General features: G+C 37.3%; 1 protein-coding gene across 1 annotated transcript in view; it reads left to right on the top strand.

Annotated features, from left to right (window-relative positions):
- The window catches only part of LOC127411132 (protein angel homolog 1-like), a 40,394-nt gene extending 24,934 nt beyond the window's left edge, over positions 1–15,460 (top strand). The window contains exons 4-9 of the mRNA XM_051646480.1: positions 5,436–5,440; positions 5,528–5,574; positions 7,707–7,813; positions 7,927–7,948; positions 8,516–8,679; positions 15,172–15,460. Coding sequence (XP_051502440.1) covers positions 5,436–5,440; positions 5,528–5,574; positions 7,707–7,813; positions 7,927–7,948; positions 8,516–8,679; positions 15,172–15,317 — 491 coding nt within the window. The 3' untranslated portion in view covers positions 15,318–15,460. The remainder of the gene's footprint in view (positions 1–5,435; positions 5,441–5,527; positions 5,575–7,706; positions 7,814–7,926; positions 7,949–8,515; positions 8,680–15,171) is intronic.
- The last annotated feature ends 151 nt before the right edge of the window (positions 15,461–15,611 follow it).

Here is a 15,611-nt window from a genome sequence, read left to right as displayed (position 1 = left end):
ACAGAAAATATTGATACAGTCTTCTCTAGCACTCTAGATAGTGTCGCCCCCCTTCGATTAAACAAAGTTAAAGAGAAAAATCCTGGACCATGGTACAATGGTCACACTCATGCTCTCAAGAAAGTAGCTCGGAAAATGGAGCGTAAGTGGAAGAATCCAAAATTAGAGGTATTTTGCCTTGAAGGATAGTGTCTCTAAACACAGACAGGCACTATAAACTGCCAGGTCTGCATATTTGAGTAAACTCATAGAAAATAACTACAACAATCTTAGGTGTTTATTCAGTACTGTGTCTAAATTGGTTGGGAATAAAACTTCCATTGAACCAGATATTCCATCGCAGCATAGAAGTAATGACTTTATGAATTTCTTTACTGATAAAATTGAAATCATCAGAATCAAAATTGGAATTATGCATACGCCTGCCACAAGACCCCAGAAGACTAAAATTATTCCTTACGAGCAACTTAAATCCTTCGCTGTTATAGATCAGGAAGAGCTATCAAAAATGATCAAAACATCAAAATCAGCAACATGAATGTTAGATCCAATACTGATTAAACTCCTAAAAGAGGTGTTTCCTATAATCTCAGAACCTCTTCTTAATATTATTAACTCCTCATTATCCTTAGCGCATGTCCCAAGAAACTTTAAACTGGCAGTTATCAAACCGCTTATCAAGAAACCAAAGCTTGATACAGGAGAATTGGCTGATTATAGACCGATTTCAAATCTCCCATTTATGTCGAAAATACTAGAAAATGTAGTGTCCTCTGAACTATGTTCATTTTTACAGAGAAATGGTATATATGAAGAATTTCAGTCAGGATTTAGGCCCCATTATTGCACAGAGACTGCACTTATCAGAGTTACAAATGACTTGCTCTTATCATCTGATCGCGGCTGCATTTCACTTCTAGTGCTTTTAGATCTTAGTGCTGCCTTTGACATCATAGATCATGACATTCTCTTGGATAGGCTTGAGAATTATGTTGGCATTTGTGGACAGGCATTAGCTTGGTTTAAGTCCTATCTCTCTGACCGTTACCACTTTGTCTGTGTAAATCAGATCAAATTAAAGAATGGAGTGCCACAGTTTTAGGGCCTCTACTTTTCTCCCTATATATGTTCCCCCTGAGAGCCATTATCAGGAACCATGGAATTTGTTTTCACTGCTATGCCGACGATACCCATCTTTATATTTCTCCGAAACCCAACAAAATTTCACAATTTTCCAAATTAATAGTGTATAATTTATATACAAAAGTGGATGGCTAGACATTTCCTGGAACAAAAACCTAAAAAATGGATGTACTGTAGCATCAACTCCTACAGCCAAAAATGTAGGTGTTATATTTGATAGCATTCCTTAAAAACCTTTGAAAAACAAATTTCCAATATTTGTAGAACTGCATTGTTCCACCTCAGAAATATTGCTAAATCACGACATATGCTAATAATTCATGCGTTCATGACCTCAAGATTAGATTATTGTAATGCATTACTAGGTGGATGTCCTGCAGGTTTAATAAATAAACTTCAGTTGGTTCAAAATGCAGCAGCGAGAGTGCTAACTAGAACCAAGAAATACAATCATATCAGCTCCATTTTATCATTGTTACATTGACTACCTGGTAAGTTTTGTATTCATTTTAAAATTCTGTTAATTACTTACAAAGCTTTGAATGGTATGGCTCCAAAGTACTTAAGTGACCTTAAGTAAGATATCACGCTATAATCCATTGCGCTCACTACGATCGCAAACCTCTGGCCTGTTAACAATACAGAGAATATCAAAATCCACAAAAGGAGGGATATCATTTTCATATTTGGCTCCTAAACCATGGAATTGTCTTCCTAGTAGGGTTCAGAGCTCAGACACACTCTCTCAGTTTTAGTCTAGACTAAAGACTTATCTATTCAGCCAGGTATGCACCTAATTTACCCCTCAATTCATAGTTATGCTGCTTTAATTATGTCTGCCAGAACCAAAAACACTTATTTTATTATTTAACCCTGCTTTAAAGTGAATGGCATCTATGTTAATTTTATTCTATTTCTTTCCCTGTCTAAACCTCGGGATTATATGTGTTAATTGTATGTGCCAGTCAGACTTCACTTCAGTCTACTAAGACAGACTTCACAGAGGACGAATTGATGCAAACTCAAAGACATGAGATTCTTCATGAGCCACTGTCTGAAACACCAAAAATTACCTGCCATAAGCTTCCAGCTGGACAGTGATGCTCCTCACCGAATGATACCTATATCAACTTGGTCAAAGGAGGGGCAACACTCTCTTAAACTGCATAGAAAATGAATTAACCACTAACAAAAGTCTTCATCTGCCAAAATCAAAGGACAATGCATCTACGTGTATTTCCTCAGTTAATTCGGGATGACTTCAAGGAATTCAACACCAAAACTTATAGTTCATACAAAATCATTTTGTTTAATCATTGACCCACAACACTTACAGTAGTTTAATAATTTTAACCACTGATAGTTCTTAACATAAATAACTAATATTGGCATTATATTCATTTATTTTCTGTAATAGCATAATTTCATGTACAGCTGCTTTGAAACCATGCCTGTTGTGAAAAGTGCTATACAAATAAACTTGACTTGGCTTGAATTGTCTTGCCTTTTATGTATAGATTTGACTGTTTCAGTCTTGTCCCAGACTTTCAATATTAAACTATGAAAATCCATTCGAAAAATTCAAATTATTGTTTAAAAATCATAAAGAGTGAAATAATCACAAACCATTTCAGTGTGTGAAAATTATTTCTATCAATTGTGTCCCACAATTGTAGCTTCATTTCCAGCACATCAAACCATTTTCCCCCTCATAAAGTTTGTTCAGAAGTTAGCGTACTTGTTAACCAAGTGGACAAAAGTGTGAGTGAAGAGCATGCTTGAGATGAAATATGAGACAAAACAAAGAAAAATCAGACAAATTATAACTTTTTATTGGCCATCATTTCCAATCAAGCTGAAATTTTGCCAAATTATGCAAAATGAGTGAAAATATTATTTAATTGTGTATAATTAGAACACATAAAATGTTTGCAATGGAATTAGCCTTAGCAAGACAAAAGAGTCGGCTATTTTATTTTTAAAAAGCATTATAAAATCCACCAGAATAATTTCCATCACAGAATTCTGTTAAACACAATACAGAATTTGAGATGTGCTGGAAATGAATTTTCATGACTTGAATGATATAAATCTCCTGTGATGCATGAACACACACTGTTAAAGGAATATTCCGGGTTCAATACAAGTTAAGCTCAATCAGCAGCATTTGTGGAATAATGTTGAGTACCACAAAAATTAATTTTGACTCGTTCCTCCTTTTCTTTAAAATAAGCAAAAATCTGAGTTTCAGTGAGACACTTACAATGGAAGTCAATGGGGCCAATCTGTAAACATTAAAATACTGTTTCAAAAGTATAGACACAAGACATAAACAATATGTGTGTTAACATGATTTTACTGTGATCTGTGAAAAGTTATAGACAATTTTACATCTTTGTTACCATGACAATGTCAACAAACCCTAAACCCCTAAACAACTTTACAGCTCAAATAATACATGAGTTTCAACAGAAGAATTAATGTAAGTGCTTTTTATAAAATTATAATCTTCACATTTCTGCCTTTAAACCTCCAAAAATGTACCCCATTGACTTCCATTGTAAGTGTCTCACTGAACACAGATTTGTGCTTTTATTAAAGAAAAGGAGGGACGAGACGAAATACATTTTTGTGGTAATCAACATTATGCCACAAATGCTGTTGACTGAGATTAACTAGTACTGAACTTGGAATATTCCTTTAATAGTCACATAAAAAAGAAAAATGGTGAGAATATGAAATTCACTCATTTTAAGATTTCAGGATTTACGCATTTCAGTTTCATGACAAATTTTAATCTAATTGAATTGAATAATCTTTAAAAAAATTATATTTAAAAAATTATATTTTAAGTTTTAATAATTACATTTTGTTAAAGATTAAATAATTCTTGGTAAATCCTAAAAATAGACTGAAATATTTTTTGAGTGTTTTTTAACATCACTTAATTTTCTAGAAGTCCACAGTGCTAAACGTGGCCAAAGTTAAAGAAACACTCATTATCAGAGCAACAATAGTTATACTAAATGTGTGAACCAGTAGAGATTCTGCTGTACTGTTTATACCATGGTAGATATACAGTGGAGTCCAAAAGTCTGAGACCACAATGAAAATCTGACATTCAAAATCTAATTTAAATCTAGACATAAGTGTATTTTTTAGGATTTTTAAACGTTTAAATCATAGGAATGTTATAGCATAAAATGACATATTTAAGATTCTGCACTTTTTCTAGGTGAGTAATCAAATGTTAGTATGTAAATTATAGAGGTCGACCGAAACTGGATTTTGACGATACTGTAACTAAGGTGGTAGGAAAGGCCGATATCCGATTAATTGGCCTATTGATTTATAGAATGTAAAATATATATATATTTTCTATGGCGGGCACAGAAAAAGAGTCTAAAATGAATAAAATCCTAGATGCAGTTTATTGTTCAACCAAGATTTCGTGCATAACGCGGGATTTTTAAGTATCAACAAACCCAAAACACACCAGGGACTCTTATTTTGAAATGACAAAATGCTGAAAAATGATTAGCAACTATCGCCATAGATTTCTGCAGATATCCGATAGCTCCAAAAAGCAGCTATCGGCACCGATTAATCAGTAAAACTGATATTTTGGTCTAACTCTAGTAAATTACTGACATTGATCAAGTGAACTCTTTGTACAGACAACATTAATTGGAGTTTGTATTGTTAATGATTTCAGAGCAACTACATAACTTGCAATACAGAATAATTAATACAGAATTCAACTGTTGTTACAGGTGTGTGTATCTGTTTAATAATATCAGTTTGACTGTTGACTGACTTTAGTTTTTAACTCGTGTTACATGATGTAACTTATTCATGTTATAAATAATCTTATGTTATGGTTTGTGTCCCTAATGTTCCAATAAGAAGAGAAGTAATCAAATGAAATGATGTACCTTTTAGTTGTAAAGTGTATTTCAGTGTTCACTGGCTTATCCAAAAAATAGCATTGCTACAGTACATGGTTATTTAATAAATAAGCCATTTATTGTTAAATTTCCAGCAAAAATAACTTGTGATTATATATATATATATATATATATATATATATATATATATATATATATATATATATTACACCTTGATTTAAGAATTGTGCCATACCGCTCATCCCTATTGTGACACACAGCAGACTTACCATAAAAAATAAAAAAATAAAAATAAATGTGCATTTGTTATTTTCATTTGCAGATTTCAGGACAGTTGGATTGTTTTTGTTCTCATTCACTGAGATGTGTGTGTCTCTTCTCCAGGAGCTGTACTATAAAATCACAGAAACAGAGGTATGTGTCTGGACTCATTTTGACAGCAGTCTGTCTTTTTCTACTGTTGTTTCTCCCATCAGTCCGGTGCTCTCGGGAAAACACATCTTTTCATTACAATCCAGAGAGAGTACGCTGTTGAAAACAGCAGATTAAATAACAAAAACACAACATGGCATCTCTGTTGATGCTTGTTTATTAAAAATTGCAGGCTGTTGTGGTGTTGTTACATCTCTTGTTGCATGTATGTCTTTAATAATAATTATGATTTTTTAACCAATCTTTAAGGGTTTATAAAATCACAAACACACCAGGTTTGAATGTGCAGAAATGTGGTTGTGATTTAAGAACTTGAGCAATATTTTAAGAAAAAATATTTTGAATATTATTTGTATATTTATAGAATAGTAAAATATTAAATAAAGTATAATATTTAAAATATTTTATATTTTACACACACACACAGTTGAAGCCAGAAGTTTACATTCACTTAGGTTGAAGTCATTAAAACTCATTTTTTAACCACTCCACAGATTTAATATTAGCAAACTATAGTTTTGGCAAGTCGTTTAGGACATCTACTTTGTGCATAACATGAGTAATTTTTCCAACAATTGTTTACAGACAGATTGTTTCACTTTTAATTGACTAAATCACAATTCCAGTGTATCAGAAGTTTACATACACTAAGTTAACTGTGCCTTTATGCAGTTTGGAAAATTCCAGAAAATGATGTCAAGACTTTAGACAATTAGCTTCTGAAAGGAGGTGTACTAAATTGGAGGTGTACCTGTGGATGTATTTTAAGGTCTACCTTCAAACTCATTGCCTCTTTGCCTGACATCATGGGAAAATCAAAAGAAATATGGACCTCCACAAGTCTGGTTCATCCTTGGGAGCAATTTTCAAATGCCTGAAGGTACCACGTTCATCTGTACAATCAATAGTACGCAAGTATAAACACCATGGGACCACGCAGCCATCATACCGCTCAGGAAGGAGACACATTCTGTCTCCTAGAGATGAACGTAGTTTGGTGCGAAAAATGCAAATCAATCCCAGAACAGCAGCAAAGGACCTTGTGAAGATGCAGGAGGAAACAGGTAGACAAGTATCTATATCCACAGTAAAATGAGTCCTATATCGTCATAACCTGAATGGCTGCTCAGCAAGGAAGAAGCCACTGCTCCAAAACCACCATAAAAAAGCCAGACTACAGTTTGCAAGTGCACATGGGGACAAAGATCTTACTTTTTGGAGAAATGTCCTCTGGTCTGATGAAACAAAAATTTTTGAACTGTTTGGCCATAATAACCATCATTATGTTTGGAGGAAAAATGGTGAGGCTTGCAAGCCGAAGAACACCATCCCAACCGTGAAGCATGGGGGTGGCAGCATCATATTGTGGGGGTGCTTTGCTGCAGGAGCGACTGGTGTACTTCACAAAATAGATGGCATCATGAGGAAGGAACATTATGTGGATACATTAAAGCAATCTCAAGACATCAACCAGGAAGTTAAAGCTCGGTCGCAAATGGGTCTTCCAAATGGACAATGACCCCAAGCATACCTCCAAAGTTGTGGTAAAATGGCTTAAAGACAACAAAGTCAAGGTATTGTAGTGGCCATCACAAAGCCCTGACCTCAATCCAATAGAAAATTTGTGGGCAGAACTGAAAAAGCGTGTGCGAGCAAGGAGGCCTACAAACCTGACTCAGTTACACCAGTTCTGTCCGGAGGAATGGGCCAAAATTTCAGCAACTTATTGTGAGAAGCTTGTGGAAGGCTACCCAAAAAGTTTGACCCAAGTTCAACAATTTAAAGGCAATGCTACCAAAGTGTATGTAAACTTCTGACCCACTGGGAATGTGATGAAAGAAATAAAAGCTGAAATAAATCATTCTCTCTACTGTTATTCTGACATTTCACATTCTTAAAATAAAGTAGTGATCCTAATTGACCTAAGACAGGGAATGTTTTCTACGATTAAATGTCAGGAATTGTTTAAATGTATTTGGCTGAGATGTATGTAAACTTTTGACTTCAACTGAATATAGATTTAATAATAGAAAATATCATTAAAAGACCCTGAAAATGCTTTAAAAGTGTTCTTCATTTTGACCAAAGACCTACCCAAATAGACTTTCAGTTATGCAGTCAAATATGGTTTTACATTAGTGATAACAGTTTTTAAATTAATAATTAAATGTGCATGAATAAATATGCATTTAATTTTGTGCATACATGCATTTCTCCTGTAAGTAAACTACAATACAGTCATGATTTTCTCTGTCAGTTGCGTTGTGAGGCAGCGTGTGTGCGGCCACCAGACCTGGAGTTCATACCTGGAGTCACTGACAATAAACCAGGTGACTCATTTACTCTCAAAAACTTACTGTGTGTAACTGTTGAAGATCATGAGCCTGAGTTCACAATCATGTTTAGATCTTTAAATGTGCTCTTTTCAATACAGACCCTGAAGAAATCCAAATGTTCAGTCCAAGGTGAATATTATTCACTTTTACACACTGTTCCTGCACACTAAACTATTTATAATGGAAAATCTGAAAAATATCAGTACATATTTAACTAGACACATGATGACAATAGAGTGCAACAGTCAAGTCATTTTTATTTGTATAGCACTTTTCACAGCACACATCGTTTCAAAGCAGCTTTACAGAAAATTATGCTTTAACAGAAAATGAAACTGTAATATCTATAAAGTCTTAGAGTGATCATTGTGTATTTTGATTAAATATGATTGTAAATTGAGTATAAAATTAAATAATTAAATAATATTTGTATTTAGAACCCCAGTGAGCAAGCTGAAGGTGACTGTGGCAAGGAACACAAAACTCCATAAGATGCTGATTAATGGAGAAAAATAACCTTGGGAGAAACCAGACTCACTGTGGGGGCCAGTTCCCCTCTGACTAAATGAATATAATGCAAATATTAGTTATTTATGTGCAGTGCAAGTCATTACTGTGGAAGAACTACATTACCCATAAGCAAGATCCACCAGTCAGAGAATTTGCTAATAAAAGGAATGGAATTTGTTTCGTCAGGTTCCGATACAGTTTATATCACTCTCTGTGTCTGACGTCAGTGTACAGTCACATCCACCCCGACACTCAGAACAGTGCTGTGACGACTCTTAACTCTGAGGGCAGAGCCATGGTTGACTACATCTTTTACTCCACACAGACAAACTGTTGTGGTGGATGTACAGGTAATGCACAGAGATTTCTGTTTTACACTGCTCAAGATGGAATTAAATTAACCAGGTTTAATAGCAGTTGTCAGATAATCTGTAACTAGTCTGCTTGTAAAATGTTTTTCTCCTGGCACTTTCATGAAATTGCAGCCTTATCTCATTATTATACGTAGCTATTCATACGTTAATAATTGTGACACTTTAACATGTATTTGTTTACATTTAGATAGACACTAAAACAAGAGATACTCATATACAGTACTGTGCAAACGTTTTAGGCACTTAAGATGTTTCACAAAAACATTTGTCTTAAGATGGTTATTTATAGCTTCAGCTTTAGTGTGTCAATAGGAATAATACATTTTAGACTCCCAAAAATTATTTTTGTAAATAGAAAAGATTAGAATAGAAGAACAGGGTGTTCTGCAAGAGATGGCAGGCTGCTCCGGAAAAAGACGGTGTGGTTGTTTCAAGGAGCACAATACTTGTTGACCCCTCTCCAAACATAGAGCTTATGGTTGTGACCATAAAGCTCTATTTTGGTCTCGTCATTCCAAATTACAGTGTGCCAGAAGCTGTGAGGCATGTCATTCGTGTTGTCGGGCATATTGTAACCAGGCTTATTGTGGCATTGGCGCAGTAAAGACTTCTTTCTGGCAACTCAACCATGCAGCTAATTTTTGTTCAAGTATTGTTGTATTGTGCTCCTTGAAACAACCACACCGTCTTTTTCCAGAGCAGCCTGTATTTCTCCTGAGGTTACCTGTGGGTTTTTCCTTGTATCCCGAACAATTCTTCTGGCAGTTGTGTCTGAAATCTTTCTTGGTCTACCTGAATGTGGCTTGGTATCAAGAGATCCCTGAATTTTCCGCTTCTTAATAAGTGATTGAACAGTACTGACTGGCATTTTCAAGGCTTTGGATATCTTTTTATATCCTTTTTCATCTTTATAAAGTTCCATTACCTTGTTACACAGGTCTTTTAACAGTTCTTTTCTGCTCCCCATGGCTCAGTATCTAGCTTGCTCAGTGCATCCACGTGAGAGCTAATAAACTCATTGACTATTTATACACAGACACTAATTGCAATTTAAAAAGCCACAGGTGTGGGAAATTAACCTTTAATTGCCATTTAAACCTGTGTGTGTCACCTTGTGTGTCTGAAACAATGCCAAACATTCAAGGGTATGTAAACTTTTGATCAGGGCCATTTGGGTGATTTCCATTATCATTATGATTTAAAAAGGAACCAAACAACTATGTGATAATAAATGGCTTCATATGATCACTATCCTTAAATAAATACAGCATGATCAGTCATATTTTCAACCTCTGCAGTTCTATAATAGGAGAGAGCGTAATGGTGTTAGCGGATACCATACAAATAAGTGGGGAGAGCCATAAACTGACATCTACCTGTCGCAAAATTGTCCGTGACTTCTCTTATAAAACAGCCATTTATTTTAGTAAACTCCACACATCCTTTCAAAAAGAATGACCTCTTGTCTCCTCGGCAGTGTACCGCCAATTGAATGTCTATGGGAGCACCACTTTATGCAATTTCAGGCTAAGCTTGCAAGCTCCCCATTAGAAGGGTTCTGCTAAAATTTACCAAATGGACGTTTTAAACACATCTAACACGTAAACATTTTTGCATATTTACAGCTTTAGAAATGTAAAATATTTACAAATACATTACATATACATTTGGACACTCTAATCCATTACAAATATATTTGTATAAAGTATTTATATATTGAAAAAGTAATTTTTTTTTATTTTTTATATTAGATTCCTTAACCCTAACCCAACCCCTAAACAAACTTTTCAACCACATAAAAAGATGTAACAGGCAGATTAATGTACAGTGACAATAATTTGTTATAATATATACATTTATATATATTTTACAGCTGCTAATCCCACCCTAACCATAGCCATTTCTAAACCATATAAAAAACGTAACAGGTAGATAAATGTAATCACTATAATTTATTCAGAAAAATAAAAACTGCATCTGATGCGCTCGCTGGCGGCATACAATAGCTTTGTTTGAGGTAGAGAGTGGAATTTAAATTATTAATAGTTTCATTCAAACCTAACCATGACGGAACATATGTCGCAATTAGGCACGAGACACGCGAGAGCTAATGAGCATTAGAAATCGCTGCCGTAAAACCTGTCATAATGCTTCTTGAGGCGGCAATTTTTTAATTATGTAAACTAAACCAGTGCGAGTTGACGGTTATGGAAAGCGGAGATGGAGATCGCTGAATAAAGGCTTGAATCTGGGTTTATTCCTCACACAAAGCTACCTGAAGATTTGGAACACTGCGAAGAAATAAAATTGTTTACTTTTTTTTTTTGGTACTTTTTTGGTTTATTTTGTTTATTTTTATTATTTGTTTTAGCATATTCTGAAAACTCCATTTGTGTCCCAAAATAAATAACTAAAAAATAATAATTAAATGCTTAATGAATGAATAAACGGTTGCAGAATTGTTATTCATTTAAACATTTTAAAGTTTAGTCTTGACTAAAGTGATATAATCCTTTAAAACGTTGAATAGGGCAGCAGAAATCACATCCCAATGAAACCGTTATAATGTCAAAAATGCATCAACTGCGTTAAATAAATGTGATGGCATTTAACATTTAACGAATCTCATTGATTATAAATGCAATGAAATTTACTGGTTTTTCCATAAATTCAATGGTCATCAATTTAATCAGTATACGTAAACATTTGTACGTTTCTAAAGGTGTTAATACATAAAATGACTTTTTGGATGCTGTCAATACATCAATATTCTTCATTTTGGTATCTATGCAAACATAAGAAAATTTAGTGTTTACTAGAACAAAACTTTACGCTAGAATACACACAAGTTCATGTTGGAATATGGTACACTTTGTTTGCCCATTACTTTTTTATAAAGCATTAGAGGCACAAATCATGTTTTTTGTCGTGAGAACTATTAGATACCGGATGTAATATAAACTATTATCTGACTTAAAATGAACATTGCATGAACATTAATTTTAAACACATCAAAAGTCTGAAATACCCCCTTAAAATGGTGATTTTGTTCTTACCTCAGAGGTGATGACCTTCTTGACTGCCTGCAATAATTAAAGTCATACAACCATGTAAACAACAGTATTTTTGACACAAACTGTTCAATTGATATTAAATTCACAGAGTTTTTTTTTTTTTTTTTTAAAGTAAAATCTATTCTTTAATTTATGGGATAAAGTTTATCAATAATTAAATACCAATGAAATTAAGCTAAATCTAAAAGCCTGTTACCCGCGACTATGTAACATATTCTGGCATAGTGTTTCATTTATTTTTTATTTTTATTAAGATGGGTTTAGTGCTAGAAAATTCGCACATCTGTGTTTTAAACTTTATTTACAGATTTTTGTTTACTACTAGAAAATTTACTCAAATCTGTTTTAAACTGTATTAACGGATGTTTGTTTTGTGCTAGAAAATTCACTCAAATCAGTGTTTTAAACTTTTTATTTACTGATGTTTGTTTAGCACTGGAAAATTTGCTTAGTGTTCTCTTTCAAGTCGGTCTCTCGATGCTGCATCACAAAGCTGATGTCAGGGGTTGCTCCTTGTAGCCCCAATCTCCCTGAATACTATAAAATCACACCAATCCTACTGGCAGATTATGCATGAAGCTCCGCCCCCGGAGCATGCTCTCAAAAGCAAGTGTATAAATAGGAGCTGCATGCATCATCCCCTCAAAATACTCTTTCAGAGTCTATACGGATCTCTCTTAGATACACGCCTACTTTTTGTCGCAAAATTGTTGCACCTGTTTAAACGGACAGAACTGCACCTGAGCCCAACTTGGGTTTTGGATGTGCACACCTACTTGACAATTTTTTCAGCGGACAGAACTGCCTTTTCTGCTCCTGCTGTTCTCATTTGAGGATTTTCCTGCTTCGCAGCTGCATGGGCTCAGTGAGAAGAGGAATTCTGTTCCCCTGCATGCTCGATGGAACGTATCCTTTCACTGTGTGTTATTGTGTTGTACAGTGTACTAAAAGAGCACAATTGCGACTCAACGTCTTTATCAAAATGGATTTCACAAATGCTTTCCACCTTGCGAGAGGCACATCTCGCCACCCGATGGCAGCACTCGGTGAGGCAGACTGTACTCATTAGGTTTGCGGCTAGCCTTCTTTTTGAAAGGCGAAGCTGGTCCCTCAACCTCTCACAATGCCCCTTCTGTGTCTCCTGATGGAACACGAGGGTGGTGCGCGAGGCCCGGATATCGAGGGTGCAGATTTCTAGGAGGGTTTACCTCCAGCACATGCTTTGCGGACCTCCTGCTCTCCTTATACAGTGTCTTTGCCCACAGAATACACTAGCAATGATCTCAGTCCCTCCGCAAGGCGCACATCATGATCTCGTTTGCTGTTTCCCCGGACGAGGATGTGATGTCTCTCATGGCATCAGAAGGTGAGGCTTGGTCTTTTTTGGTGGATGATTTAGCCGACTGCCTCTCGAGCAAGGCAGCTGAGCAGATTAAAAAATCTGATGCACTTGGGTTGAGAAGTCTTCACCCAGTTGACTTTCAGGCCCAACTACTGCATATGTGCGAGCAGAATGTCTCTGTGTTCGCAAATTTGAGCCTCCGACTGCGCTAAAAGCAGCCAGTAGTCGAGGTAATTCAAAATGTGGCCGCCACGCAGCTTGGGAGGGGTGAGCCATTCCCCTGCTGCTGTCAGCACCCACATCTGCCACAGTCAATGAGCCAGTGCCCACACCTGCCACGGTCAATGAGCCAGCACCCACGCTTGCCATGGTCAACGAGCCAGCGCCTGAAGCCTCGTCCGTCCCAGAGCCAGCGCCTGAAGCCTCGTCCGTCCCAGAGCCAGCACCTGAAGCCTTGTCTGTCTCAGAACTAGCGCCTGAAGCCTCGGGCCGTCCCAGTGCTAGCGTCCTCAGTCATGACGGCCGCCCCCACGGCAGTGCTCCCGGCTGCCGGAAGAGGAGGAGGAGGAGGAGAAGGGCTTCTTCCAGGCCATCAGACCCCGCCTCCAAACTGAGGCCCCCTCCAAAGCCACCAGACCCCGCCTCCTCCCAGGCCGCCAGACCCCGCCCCTCGCCCTGAGGTCTCCCCCCAGGCCGCCAGACCCTGCCTCCACCCTGAGGCCTCCACCCAGATTGCTGGACCCCACCTCTTTCCTTAAGTTCCCTCCCTGGTTTCCCTCCCTTCCCTCCCTTTCTGTTGTATTTTCTGTTTTATGTTAGTGCTCGTTTTGTCTGTCTTGTGTATTGTTTAATGTTCCCGTTTTGGGACGCCGGGAGGGGGGTACTGTCACAGTCCTGTCTCTGTCAGTCTGGGTTTTGGTATGACAGGATCGTGGCATCGTCTTCCCATGTCTTGTGTTTCATTGTGTGTCTTTGTGTGAGTGTGCGGTTTCGGTTGTATTCCCTGCCGTGCACTCTTCAGTCCATCTTGTTTCATTTCGGGAGCACGGTGTCTGGATCCTGACTTCCTGTCTGGTTCGGTTTTGGTCTGTGTTGGGATCTGGACACTCAAGCTCCATGTCTGTCTGTTATTGATGTGGGTGCATCGCATTTGTCATCTTGGCAGCATGCACTCGCGTCAATAGTTTGTCTCTCGCGAACACAGGTGCCCCTCACGTCACGTTGCTCACCTGGGCCGCGAGCTGTCTTCATGTTGTGCTGGGTCTAAGGTCACTTCAGTCTAAGGTGTCGAGTGTGTGTGGCCGAACTCTTGCACAGGTGTCCTGTCTTGTTTTTGTCATCTGTTGTGTGCATCGTGTGGCATTTGCCTCTCGATGTACGCTCAGGTTTCGTTTAGTGTGAGAATGCGTGGCATCGCTTTGTTTGGCGTTGCTATGCATTCTCTCATCTTGTTTGTCAGTTGGCATGGGCGTATATTGCCTTAGCGAAGTGCGCTCCCATTTAGGTGCTTTGTCTTGTGAGAGCACGTGGCTTTGTTTTGTGGCTTTGTTTTGTTTCTGTATCACCGCATCTTTCTGTCATACCCCGCCTCCTTGTTTGCTTATTATTAGTTCATTTGTCTCACCTGTCCTCTGTTAACCTGGTAATTTCTCTCCCTATTTTGGTATCCTCATGTTTGTTGTCCAGTGCCAGTTCGTCTTGTTTCCAGTCTTGTGTGTATTCCAGTTGGACAAGTCGGTTGATCCTGTTTTTTATATATTCGTCCCTGTTCGGTCCTGTTTTCTGCTGCATTCTGCCCTAGCCCTGGATTAGCTTTTTCCCATACAGGGTTGTTTATGTTTGTTTTCCCCCTTGTGGGAGTTTTGGTTGAGTTTTTTCCCTTTATTTTGTATTTAATAAATTCCCTTTTATTTCTTCAGCTCTGCGCCTGGATCCTGTCTCTGCATTCTCTGACAGGTTTAGTGCTAGAAAATCTGTAATTGTTATAACCACCGACCACAATAGTGGCACGCAGCTATATATATATATATATATATATATATATATATTTGCCTTTGTTATTGGAGTCGGATCTCTGGTCACTCAAGGGACTTCCCAACAAAACATTTCCCTCCGATCACCTCAGTCTGCTGGTCCGATTTCAGTTCTGTAGAGTTTTTCATGGTAAAATAAGAACAGGTGCTACTTGTCATTTATAATACACTTCTTTTACAGATATCTTTTATTAAAACTGAGTTCCGAGATGTGCTACTTTGTTTAGGGTTAGGATTGTTTTTCATTTTAACTATCGACGCATTAAGTAGTTAAAAGACATTTGACATTTATGGCCAGATGAATATATTTAGTTCCCTATCTGTCACTCACTCGACGTTGGTGTCGATGTAGTGACACTAGGGGTCACTCTTGGGAGCCCGAGACACCTCTGGTCTTTGATAAAAGGCCAATGAAAATTGGCGAGTGGTATTTGCATGCCACTCCCCCGAACATACGGG

The sequence above is a fragment of the Myxocyprinus asiaticus genome, chromosome 20 (assembly GCF_019703515.2).
Source record: "Myxocyprinus asiaticus isolate MX2 ecotype Aquarium Trade chromosome 20, UBuf_Myxa_2, whole genome shotgun sequence".
In the NCBI taxonomy this organism is placed as follows: Eukaryota; Metazoa; Chordata; class Actinopteri; order Cypriniformes; family Catostomidae; genus Myxocyprinus; species Myxocyprinus asiaticus.
Note: the sequence above shows the minus strand (reverse complement) of the source record. Positions and strands in the feature narration are given on the sequence as shown.